Source organism: Schistocerca nitens, chromosome 8 (genome assembly GCF_023898315.1).
Source record: "Schistocerca nitens isolate TAMUIC-IGC-003100 chromosome 8, iqSchNite1.1, whole genome shotgun sequence".
In the NCBI taxonomy this organism is placed as follows: Eukaryota; Metazoa; Arthropoda; class Insecta; order Orthoptera; family Acrididae; genus Schistocerca; species Schistocerca nitens.
In genome coordinates, this window is record NC_064621.1 from 59296750 (window position 1) to 59310411 (window position 13662).

At 40.5% G+C, this 13662-nt stretch overlaps 1 protein-coding gene across 2 annotated transcripts in view; it reads left to right on the plus strand.

Moving 5' to 3' along the window:
• Nucleotides 1–8787, plus strand: part of LOC126198481 (trans-1,2-dihydrobenzene-1,2-diol dehydrogenase-like) — a 115444-nt gene extending 106657 nt beyond the window's left edge. For both annotated transcript variants that reach the window (XM_049934842.1, XM_049934841.1), the window contains exon 6: nucleotides 8589–8787. In XM_049934842.1, the coding sequence (XP_049790799.1) occupies nucleotides 8589–8695 (107 nt within the window). In that variant the 3' untranslated portion in view covers nucleotides 8696–8787. The remainder of the gene's footprint in view (nucleotides 1–8588) is intronic.
• Nucleotides 8788–13662: the final 4875 nt, after the last annotated feature.

The window sequence follows — 13662 nt, forward strand, 5'->3', positions numbered from 1 at the left end:
AGGCTTCAAAGCCCCAATAGAACGTATCTCAGCTTTGGTAGACCAACACCTCCAACCTATCACCTGCAGACTCCCATCCTACATCAAAGACACAAACCACTTCCTAGAATGCCTCAAATCCATTTCCACTCCTCTCCCACCTGAAGCCTTTCTTGCCATCATAGATGCTACATCCCTTTACACAAACATCCCACATACCCATGGTCTCTCTGCCCTTGAGCACTACCTCTCCCAACACCCACCTGAAGATCTTCCAAAAACCTCGTTCCTTATCACAATTACCAACTTCATCCTCACCCATAATTACTTCACTTTCGAAGGCCAGACCTACAAACAAATCAGGGGAACGGCCATGGGAACCAGGATGGCTCCGTCCTATGCCAACCTCTTCATGGGCCGAATGGAGGAGGCTTTCCTGAAGACCCAACAGCTGCTTCCCCTGGCCTGGTATAGGTTTATTGATGACATCTTTGTGGTCTGGACTCATGGTGAAGAAACACTCCTTAATTTCCTCCATAACCTCAACTCCTTTTCGAATCTGAATTTCACCTGGTCCTTCTCCAAAACCCAAGCCACCTTCCTGGATGTAGACCTTCATCTTGCTGCAGCTCACATCCACACCTCTGTCCATATCAAACCCACAAACAAACAACAGTACCTTCACTTTGATAGCTGCCATCCATTCCACATCAAATGCTCCCTTCCCTACAGCCTAAGTATTCGTGGCAAACGTATCTGCTCCAGTGACGAATCCCTCAACAATTACACCAATAACCTGACCAGTGCTTTCCTCTCCCACAACTATCCTGCAGACCTTGTCCACAAACAGATCTCCCGAGCAATACATTCCTCCCCGTCCAACAACAATGTTCCTGCCCCCAGACCACACAGAAGCATCCCCCTTGTCACCCAGTATTATCCTGGCCTCGAATACATCAACAAATTACTTCGCCATGGATATGACTTTTTCAAGTCAAGCCCTGAAATGAGATCATCCCTTGACAAAATTCTCCCCACACCACCCAGAGTTGCCTTTCGTCCCCCCCCCCCCCCCCCATAACCTCCTTAAGTAACATCCTTGTCAAACCCTACAATATTCCCAGACTACCTTCTCTACCCAGTGGTTCCTACCCCTGTAACTGCCCCGCTGCAAAACCTGCTCCATGCATCCCCCCCCACAACCACTTACTCCAGCCCCACTACTGGTAAAACATACACATTTCAAGGCAGGGCCACATGTGAAACAATACATGTTATTTATCAGCTGACATTCCTGCACTGCACAGCCTTTTGCTTCGGTATGACAACAACTAAACTGGCTGAGCGCATGAACGGACACAGACGAACTGTCCACCTGGGAGATGTCCTATACCCAGTAGCAGAGCATGCCCTCCAGCATAATTCTAGGGACCTAGGAATCTGCTACACCGTACGTGCCATTTCTCTTCTCCCACCCAACACCTGTCCCTCGGAACTGCGGAGATGGGAACTTGCACTCCAACACATCCTTTCATCCCGCCATCCCCCTGGACTGAACCTACATTAACCAACCTCACTCCCATTTACTCTTCAGTCTTCTCTTTCCCCTTCCTCTTTAGCCATTCATGCATCTTTTCATCCTACATAGTTCTGTTTATCTTTATACTATATACCTATTTACTTCTGTATGCATCCTCTTTGGTTTGAAGCTGGCACAGTACTTACAGTAGAATATCTTTGGCTTCTCTCTGACAACCATGCCTCCATCCTTGCTACCCTCCCTGTTTACCTTTCCCTGTTGCTTCATAACCTGGGTTGTGAGTAACTGAATCCACTTTCCCTTCTTCCCTTTCTTTCCCCTCTCTCCTCCCTGACGAAGGAACAAAGTTCCGAAAGCTAGGAACGTAAATTTTCTGTTCTGTTTTGTGTATCTATCGGCTGTACTGAGCTGAGGTAAGTACTGGCCAGCCCCTCTATCTCTTTGTTAGTATTTGTTTCACATCTTTATATGAGATTTTCCATTAATCATTTATATATTTTCTAAGACTTTTTCTCTAGGACAGATTCCCTGTTTGCTCATTGTATGTTGATTATGGATTTTCTCACTTTGTTTCATAACTTTATACCACCTATGTTTGGTCCCTATATGTGTCTGACCTCCATGTTTCCAAAACGTTATAGAGAAGTGCTGGCCATATGGGCGAGGTCATCAAATAACCAGCATCGCAGCCAGTCCATGTGAAACCTCATCAGGTACCCGTGTGATGGTAGCATACTGACTACGCAGGGAACATAACCATTCATGCCCTAACTTTTACCTCGCTGTGCATGCTGAAGAGTAGGTGTTTGTCCATTTGGGGGCACCAAGACTCCACACATTGGCCATCAAGCCATTGTTCTGGCAACCGTGGGGAAAGCCTTCGTTTGGAGTAGGGGATTATATGGCACAGTGAAATGACCTAAGCTATTGGCGAGTGACTGAAAGGCTCTTGGCAATCTCCTCATGAAGACATTAATTCTTCAGTGTAGATCATTATGATTTTAGGGACATTTCCTTCCTTAGTCACATCATGGGAGGAAAGCAAAATAACTGGCTTCCAGAAACTTGTTCCTCTCATTTCCTGGTTTTCAGTTAGACATGTGGAGGATCCTTTCTCTCTATTAAGCCAATATTTTTGAGAGGGATATTGAAAACATATTTGGAGAACTCTCTTCTCCTAGTAAATAATGAAGTGTTTCCAGCTTAATTAAAACACTGAACATTACCCAGTCTTGGATGTTACTACCTTGCAAAAAGGTTGATGTACCTGTTACTGTAACATCCCATAAGAGTGTAATGGTATGGGTATAATTTTACACCAGGACTTAGCACTACTGACAGATGAAGAAACACAAAAACACTTGAAATGTAGAATCTGTTTAGCATGTTGAGACCTGCCATACAACAAGGTTGACACTTAGAGCATTCGTTCTCAGTTTTGAGGGAGATTTGCTTCATCATAAGATCCAAATCATGTTTACAGCTGTGATGTGAAGCTGTATTTCCCATCCCTGATGTGATGCTTCAAATCCCAACTCTTGAAGTTTTATGTCTTCCTGTTGTACATACAACCCAATTGGTAAAGACTGTGGTTGGCCACTTCATGAAAACTTACCTTGTGCACTGCTATCTGTATGCAGACAGTTGTGGAAATTATCACCATCCCCAAAGTATACTACCCTAATTAAAGAATGCAAACTCTGAGAACTGGAGGTCTTGATTGTCCCTCTTGGTTTGAAGCTCAGAAAAACGTGATTCTATCCTGTCTCAATGATACTGACTTTTGCCACTACTGTGGCCAGGTTGTTGACAGTACCTAACATATCTATTTCTTCAACATGGACTTTCAGTAGTCACACAATTAAATTACACCCTGGGAACAATAGGCTCTCCCCTCTCATGGTTCATCCAGCACCATCTGTAGGAACCTCGACTGCCAGCATCTGGTTGGAGAAGCATCATTTTCCAGTGGCTGAAGGTGGCATGGACTGTGGGTCTCATGGTTGCTCACTCCTCTTTGGTTCCTACAGCCACACAAAATAAGGTCTCACAAGACTCCATTCACCAAAAGTAGTGAAAGAGAGAGAGAACAACTCTCAGGAGAAGGCTACCCCAGTGACCCCGGAGGCTCCAGATCCTCCTTACTCCACCAGCCTCTGAATCAATGTTCATTGTTCTTCCACCTCCATTGGTTACATACAGTGATCCTGGTGTGTGACCTATCCTTTTGAGCCCATCACACGTAACGAGGACACCCATAATGTGATAATTCATTGGGGATGCAGTGGACATTACTGCCACCTGCCAGAACTACAACACTAATTTACTCCTGTTCTGTGATACCTGTAGGTCTCCAAGAACCACATTTCATTGAGCATTCCCCACCTCTTGGAGGTTACCTTGCATTCTGTCAGAACCATACTGGCACTGAAAGAGCCTCTGGAGAGGTCTGTACATTGGTACACACACGTGTTGTCAGTGAGTGGACTCTCCTCTGTACCACATCAGAAGGAATAGCAGTGAGAGTGTAAATGGCCTTAATGATCACCAATTGTAATGTTTATTTACCCCTATCCAGGGTGCTTACCTTTTCTAATACTTGAAAAATTCAGTAGACACTACCCCGTGTGGGGGAAGTACCTCATTGTCTTGTAGAGGCCTTCTGATTGTCCAGCTTCTTTCTGATCTTTATTTGTCCCCTTAGTGATGGTACTCCTATCCACTTCAGTACCACCCATGGCACCTTTTCAGCTATCACTCTTATGATCTCTTTGCCCAATCTCTTGGCTTTACTACAGCAGTTTCCATACAACAATTTTCATGACAGTGACCATGTTGCTGGTGATCCTGTAATTTCATTGTCATCACCCGACAGACCAGTTATCATGTCAGGCTCTTCGAAGGCCAAACTGGTAATTGCATACCTGTCAGATTACATCAGCGAGATTATGGGAGACATGTCCGACGTTATCACCTGCATCACTGAAATGCCATGGTGGACCAAAGACGTTGCAATATTCAGGACCATTGGAGGCCCCTCCAGCATCCTTCACAGGCCATTCTCATCACTTTTAAGTGGCTCCACACTAAGTATCTCTCAAATTAAACACAGTAAGAAGGAATACTGGCAGCACAATGTCTCATACTTAAGAATATATCTCTTTGTATCTCTCCATCCCAGGTGTGGACTAAACTGTGTAGTCTTTTCGGCTGCTGAAGATCAACAACTGTCTAGGTCTCTTCAATCATGGTGATATTTCTACTGATGTTTTGATCCTTGTTGAACACCTTCTGATCCACCTTGTGACAGTGTTGGCATTGTCTTCTTACCGAACTACCTTTCAAATGCATAAGACAAGTTGAAGTCATCTTACTATCCTCTACCCTGTGTCACACTGAGCTATGTAATGAACCTTTCACTGACTGGAAAGTGCTTCAGGCTCTTGACTATTCACACAATACTGCCCCAAGCTATGATTTAATTAATAATTAGCTGATCCAAAACCTGAGTGTTAACTCAACAGCTACTGACCACTTAACTTCCCAACCGTTCTTTTCAAACAGTCAGAGGATGATACCCAACCATTATACTGGGTTCACAAATCGTAGAGCTGTTAGTCTCCATAACATTGTAGTTTATGGTAGAGAAGATCCACAGTTGACAATCTGCTTATGTTTGAAATAGCAAGCTGGCTGTGTTTTTCTAAATGCCAACAACTCATTGCCCTCTGTTTTGACTTACATAAGGCAGAAGACACCACATGAGGCTCCCTCCTGTTTTTTGTTGGTACATCATTCAGTTCCCCATGAGTCCAAGAGAACAGCATCCCACAGGGCTCCTTGCCCAGTGTTACTCATCCTCATTGCCATCAATGGGTTAGTGGCGTCCATTGGGTCAGTGGTCAACCTGGTGCTATATGTGGATGACATTTGCATTTGATATAGTTCCTAATCTGGAGCCTTGGCTAAATGCCAGCTCCGGGGGCCATCCAAAAAGCCTTCATTCAGGCCTTTTCCCTTGGCTTCAGATTATCTCTGATGAAAAAGTGAGTCATGCGTTCTGTCATCTTCCCATACTCTATTCTGACCCAAACTTGTACTTGCATATCCAGTGCTTGGATGTTGTTGCACACTCCTGATTTCTGAGAACCTTCTTTCGTAAAAAAAAAAAAAAGCTGATGTGGCTGGCCCATGTTCATCAACTAAAGACCAGTTGCATGTGAAAATTCAAGTCTCTCTGCTTTCTTGCTCACATCTCTTAGGTTGGATACCATGTTACTCTCCTCCATATTTACTGTGCTCTGGTCTCATCTCCTTTGGATTATAGTTGCCTAATTTATTGCTCTGTGGACCATTTGTCTTTGATATTATTGGACCTAGTCCATCATTGTTGAATAAAATTCTGGACTAGTCCTGCCCTTGTCCTGTAGGCAGTCTCCTTGCCAAAGCAGGGATCTTCCCTTCTCAGTTCAGATGGTACCATCTCTTGCTCACTTATTTAGTCACCATTCCACACTTTTCTGATCATCCAATTTATGAAATTCTTTTTGCAGGCAAGGGCTATTGACCCCCTACAACTTACCCTTGGATGGTATTACTAGTTGGAAAGTGCCTCAAGGCCCTCCTCATAGCCCCTTTAGGATATGCTTCCAGTGTCCCTCCTCGCCCCCCCCCCCCCCCAAGTCAGTCAGTGATTAGTACCAAGGCCACAAATTAGGGTGATTAGTACCCAGGCCACAAATAATGGCCTATCTATTTAGAGTACCTAAAGTTGAAGTTACCTTTATGACCTGCTAGTGTTTATTCCTCTCATTTCTTCAGGACTGTCAGGGTGCAACTGTTACTTACACTGACAACTCTAAAATTGTAGCTAGAACAAGAAATGCTTTTACATCTTCCACTGGTGAAGAACATTTGTTGCCAGGAATGTGTAGTGTTTTTATGGCGGAGCTGATGATAGCCATTAACAGAGCCATACGTTTTATTCAAGAGACCTCCCTCAACCACAGTTTAGTATGTAGTGACTCAATGAGCAATCTCTATTGACCGATGTTACTCCTGTCATCCTGTGATATCTGCTGTCCATGACTTCCTCCATAACCTTAGTCATACTCCTTGCTCAATTATTATCTGGGTCCCAAGTCATGTGGGTGTCATAGGGAATGGACTGGCTGACAGTTTGGGTAGAAAAGTGAAGTCATTGCACACAAATTTTATCCAATTTGAGATATCATCTCAGAATATCACTCTAAACAACTTATTGGGAGTATATAGTTGTAAATATTTGCTCTCTCTTAGCACTTGTAGGTATGTACATGCTAAGTGACAAAAAATGGTTAGACATATTAGTTTTTAATATTTTAAAAAATATTCATATCTGACAGTCTGTAAGAAATGCTATTTACACATGAGAATTACTAATGAACTTCATGCCATGAGGATATGTCCTTACTGTACATAGGGAGTTTTGCAATAGCTAGCATTTATTATGAAACATTTGTAATTTCAATGTAATATGGAAAGTTATTGGTGGAATACAAAAACTGCAATGAGTAACAGTATTCTTTCACCATACAGTTGAACTGATAAGTAACTTAGTCATTTAAACAAGTCTGAAAATGTAGCCAAGCATTCTGACAATATTTTCCTTTGGAACTAAGTGACATAAAACACGTGCATTTCCTCAAATACACTGCCCTACAGATACTGCTGTGAGTGAGGTGGTGTCAGATGCAGCGGGGTGAGAGGAGATGATCTTCCAGTTTTAAATAGTAATGAGTAAGGTGTACAGAAACCAGATGGCAGTTACAAGAGTTGAGGGGCTGAGAAGGGAGTGAGACAAGGTTGTAGCCTATCTCTGATGTTATTCAATCTGTGTATTGAGCAGCCATTAAAGAAAACAGAAGAAAAATTTGGAGTAGGAATTAAAATCCACGGAGAAGAAATAAAAACTTTGAGGTCTGCCAATGACACGATCATTGTCAGAGAGAGCAAAGGACGTGTAAGAGCAGTTGAATGGAATGGTCAGTGTCTTGAAAGGAGGATATAAGATGAACATCAATAAAAGCAAAACGAGGATAATGGAATGTAGTCAAATTAAATCAGGTGATGCTAGGGAATTAGATTAGGAAATGAGACATTTAAAGTAGTAGATGAGTTTTGCTGTTCGGGGAGCAAAATAACTGACGATGGTCGAAGTAGAGAGGATATAAAATGTAGACTGGCAATGGCAAGGAAAGCATTTCTGATGAAGAGAAATTTGTTTATATCAAGTATACATTTAAGTGTCAGCAAGACTTTTCTGAAAGTATTTGTATGGAGTGTAGCCATGTACGGAAATGAAATGTGGACAATAAATAGTTTAGACAAGAAGAGAATAGAAGCTTTTGAAATGTGGTGCTACAGGAGAATGCTGAAGATTGGATGGGTAGATCATGTAACTAATGAGGAGGTACTGAATAGAATTGGGCAGAAGAGGAATTTGTGGGACTGCTTGACTAGAAGAAGGGATCGGTTGGTAGGACATGTTCTAAGGCATCAAGGGATCATCAGTTTAGTATTGGAGGGAAGTGCGGAGGGTGAAAATCGTAGAGGGAGACCAAGGCTTGAATACACTGAGCAGATTCAGAAGGATGTAGGTTGCAGTAGTTACTTGGAGATGAAGCAGCTTGCACAGATAGAGTAGCACAGATAGCTGCATCAAACCAGTCTCTAGACTGAAGACAATGACAATAATAACAACAACAACAACAACAATGAGTAAGGTGTAGTTCTTAGATTGTTGTTTTTTAATGTTAAATAGTAATATGTACATGTTAAAGTGGAACCTCCTTCCCACAATCCTCTATAAAAGGTTGGAAGAGGAGGCTACCCATCACCTCTGTCCTGAAAACTAAAATACATATGTCAAAAACGTCTCCCCATTCTTCACACACCTCTTGCTGTTCAGTTCTTCTATAAAATTGTCTTTTGCTAATTACTTGCATTTTAGTATGTGAATGTTACATTATATTTCAGGTCTCCAAATCCACATAAGTTAACCATTTTATTCTGATATATTATGTTTCAGGGTTGTTGGAGAGTCCCAAAATGACTCATGCAGAGAGTTTACTTCTGGCTGAATTAGAAGACAAACTGAGACACATAATAGGAGTGAAATTTGATCAAGATGATTAGAAAACCTTGTCGTTTGTGTAGTGATTGACTAATGATATTTCATATTGTATAATTGTGCTCCTTAGTGGAAAAAATATGAGTATGAAACAGTATATTGTATGTTTCATATAAAGTGATGTTTTGTATACATTTTTGCAGACAAGATAAGGCTTCAGAAAATCAAATAGAAATTTTTCTCCCTCCCCCCTCCCACGCCCACCCACCATCATCTCCACCCCACCCCCAACCCTCATCTGTGTATCCTGCATATTCTAGTGAGCAGTTGTGACAACAAATTTAATGTAACAAACAGTTTACTATAATGATTGATTGTTTTTCATATTAGGGTACCCAGAGTCATACCATTAGAGGCATTACAAAATTAAAATACACAGAATGAAGTCTTATGAATGTAACCATATGATTGCAGGATAGTATGCTGCAGCTGTGTTCTTGGCTTTGCTGTCCACAGCTTGTTTCTTGTCAGTTCCAAATACTCATCGTCCTGTTGCCACATCAGATCTGCTTGACAGTGCGAGTTCAACATGTAGGGGAATAGTGCAGCAAAGTACATGGTTTGAACTTAAAACTTCCTTGGTTGCAGTATTGCAAATCATTTGCACCCCAACACTCAAATAGCCTGATAATGTAGTGACCCAACTTTCCCCTGATTTTGACCTAAAGCATATTCTAGATGTTTTGGATTGGTTTACCTGCTGGATGCCTCAGCAGAATTGCCATCACAGTATTTTGGCAATAAAAATAGATCAGGAATTGTTGTACCTAGTCACATGTCATCTACTCCTGTGTCCTCAAGGTCGCAAAATATTTGGCAGCATCAGGAGATGCAAATTCTGAGCATACATTTGTGAAAATGATAAAGCAGCTAACTACATCCCTATCTTTTCCACATTGTTTTGCATCATCTTAAATTGTAATGCTTGCTTAGATATCATAAAAATTGTCTTTAGGTGCATAAACAGAAACACAAATCCTTAGGCACAATTCCCACATGGGATGCAGATGGGATGTGACAACTCACACTGAAGTGGTGCTGTCACAAAGCTGTGAGATGGTTGTGCTACAAATGGATCAGAATGTGTTGTTCATATGGATATATTGATTCAGTGGAACTTTTGTAACTCACAAATCTTGAGCAGCAAAGAAGATATTGGGTACATCTGTTATGGTCGGAAAAAAAAGGAAGAAAATGGCACATTCAACGTAATGAAAAAGCTGAACACATACCCACATGTCTCCAGCATTTTTACAGAATGTCTCAAAAGTGTTTGCTTATTGCAGTAAATAATGAGAAAGATAGCATTCAGAAAAAGGCAATAAAACTGGAACATTTTGAACCTATTTCTTATTTTCCATATGATATTCATTTGAACATAAGCCTAAATATTGCTGATTGTGCGAGAGATGCTCAAAATGTTGGAACACTTCTCCAAAATATGGTCATCTGTTTGTAGAACTTAAATTCCTTGTTACATGGCTTACCTTTACTACCATGTGACATAGATTTTGCCCTTATAGAGAGCAACAAAATATCCTTTCACCCAGAAAACTGGTTTCCAGTCATTTCCATTTCTGTGCTAGATGAAACCAGAGTATTTCAGAGATCTTAACACACTACTTCTCAGGTTGCACAGAGGCTCATTCTATATAACTGATATGTCTGGCTACACATTTCATCTGACTACCTTACAACACTAAGGGGAAGGAGAATGGTTAATTCTCAGCAACCATGGATTCGTCAAAGCATTGCAGACAAGCCAGGAGGTACTGGGAAAAGAAATCTTCCACTAGATAACATTAGTTTATGTATCTTGTGTGATAAAATTCTGCCAGTAAAAAGTGCCTAGGAAAAGTCCTTACTTGACATTTGTCAGTATATGCCAACCAAAAGATGGAATTTCTGTGAACAAGTACCAAGCGAATTGTGGATTTACATGTCTGTCTGGCAAAACCAATTGGTTGAGGACAGAGAATGTAATGCTTGACTGTACATGTTTAGTGTAATTGCAACAGGAATAATGTTAAATTTTTCTCTGCCTTCTGCTGCTACTGCTTGTGAAGATTTTTAATGTAGTAAACCTTGTAGGATAATGGAATGTAGTCGAATTAAGTCGGGTGATGTTGAGGGTATTAGATTAGGAAATGAGAAAGTAGTAAAGGAGTTTTGCTATTTGGGGAGCAAAATAACTGATGATGGTAGAAGTAGAGAGGATATAAAATGTAGACTGGCAATGGCAAGGAAATCATTTCTGAAGAAGAGAAATTTGTTAACATCGAATATAGATTTAAGTGTCAGGAAGTCATTTCTGAAAGTATTTGTATGGAGTGTAGCCATGTATGGAAGTGAAACATGGATGGTAAATAGTTTGGACAAGAAGAGAATAGAAGCTTTCGAAATGTGGTGCTACAGAAGAATGCTGAAGATTAGATGGGTAGATCACATAACTAATGAGGAGGTACTGAATAGGATTGGGGAGAAGAGGAGTTTGTGGCACAACTTGACCAGAAGAAGGGATCGGTTGGTAGGACATGTTCTGAGGCATCAAGGGATCACCAATTTAGTATTGGAGGGCAGCGTGGAGGGTAAAAATCGTAGGGGGAGACCAAGAGATGAATACACTAAGCAGATTCAGAAGGATGTAGGTTGCAGTAGGTACTGGGAGATGAAGCAGCTTGCACAGGATAGAGTAGCATGGAGAGCTGCATCAAACCAGTCTCAGGACTGAAGACCACAACAACAACAACAACAACAACAACAAACCTTGTGTTTTGACTTGGGTTGTTGTACTTTCTCAAAATAAAGTTTCTATTTCTGGAATAAATAACACAGAAAAACCAGTGTTTTAGCAGCACAATGTTGTAACTACACAGATTCAACATTGTTTGTCCATGAAAATAATAAAAGGTTGTGCTAGTTTCTGAAAAAGAACAAGTACTTATGTTATTTTTCAAAAAATATGCAAAAATAATGTTTTACCTAACAAATATGTAAACATAAAATAAGTAGGCATAAAATATCCAGAATACACAGTACTTTAGCTGCAGCAATAGGAAAATCCTATTTCTCATTCATTGCTCTCTGGGATACATGCCATTTGTTTGGCAATATGTAAAGAAAAGCGGTTATTGAATGTGCCATTAATGAACTTGTTAGCTGTATACTGTATACATAAGTTTTTCTTGTCTACACTAACTCTGCTGCTGGATTTGTGGTTATCTACCTATAGTTTTAAAATGAAAATAATTCCTAAAGTAATATTAAGTTAAAATATGACTGTAACTGACTTCATAAACCACGTATAAAAGAGAAGTTCAAACCAAAAATTTGTGTAGTGTGCGACCATAATATGTAAAGTGTTGCAGCGTTGCATGTCGTAGCTCCTCGCAACCAAACATCAATTTATATCGCTTATTTACTCGGGACTGAAAAGATGTATCACTCTCCTTCCATCATTAAAAACAATTTCAATATGTTTTATATATTTTCTATGCAACAATATACGTCCTAAAACCCACCAAATACAAACTTACCAGTGACTACAGACTTTTTAAAATATGCTCATTGGTTTACATATTTGGGAAATATCAAAATTATAAAAATAAAATCAGTTCACTATTGAGCTGTGGTTTTGGGCTATAAGACATGGAAGAATCATTTTTTACATACTGATTAGTTTCCTCAAACTCAAATGAGCGAGATTGTGTAGTAGAGAATGTGTGTGAATTCCAAGACAGTGTTTTTTAATTTTTTATGTGAAAAGTAAATGTTTCACTGAAAAACTATCTCCAGAGACAAATGTACCTTTGCTTCAACTATGCAAAACAAAATTTTTGAGGCACATCAGTTTGACTTCAAACTAATGAAAGGAGCAGCATGCTAGTCGTCACTTCGGTGCAGCACTCGTGGCTATAAACGGACATGGTACATGCCACGGAGTGACTTGTCTTCACCACAACAGTTCTGTGTGAATTGCTTCAATTGTTAATGCAGAAGTAGTGCGGAACAGAACCTCATTGTCATCAGACATCTGTGGCACACCATTCCTGTGTGAATTGAGCCTTAGAACCCCATCATACGCCAACTAATTCATCATGAAAGGAATGCAAGAAACGTGTTTTAAAAGGCCTCCTGTTGTGGAAATGCAACTTCCTGTGGCACAAAATGTGTGCAGAAGAAAGCTGAAAATATATAAATGACAAGTTTTGTGGCCGTCTCATAATTTTGAAGCTGAAGACAGCTGTAAATTTAAAAAAAAAGCCAACTCTACTTAACAGCAACATTGAAATCCTTAAGAAGGAACTTGCATTACTAAAAGAAGAAAATACTCAGTGTATAAGTGTATGCAACCAAGAATTCAGACATCAAAATGTTACACATATTGAGGTAAATATTCAGCTTAATCTGTTGCGATGAATAAATCTTCTCATGTTATTCTTGACAAACTCCTTGTTGTTGTTTGTTGTTTGTTTGTTGTGGTCTTCAGTCCTGAGACTGGTTTGATGCAGCTCTCCATGCTACTCTATCCTGTGCAAGCTTCTTCATCTCCCAGTACCTACTGCAACCTACATCCTTCTGAATCTGCTTAGTGTATTCATCTCTTGGTCTCCCTCTACGATTTTTACCCTCCATGCTGCCCTCCAATGCTAAATTTGTGATCCCTTGATGCCTCAAAACATGCCCTACCAACCGATCCCTTCTTCTAGTCAAGTTGTGCCACAAACTTCTCGTCTCCCCAATCCTATTCAATACCTCCTCATAAGTTACGTGATCTACCCACCTTATCTTCAGCATTCTTCTGTAGCACCACATTTCGAAAGCTTCTACTCTCTTCTTGTCCAAACTAGTTATCGTCCATGTTTCACTTCCATACATGGCTACACTCCATACAAATACTTTCAGAAACGACTTCCTGGCACTTAAATCTATACTCGATGTTAACAATTTCCTTGTCATTGACAGTCTACAT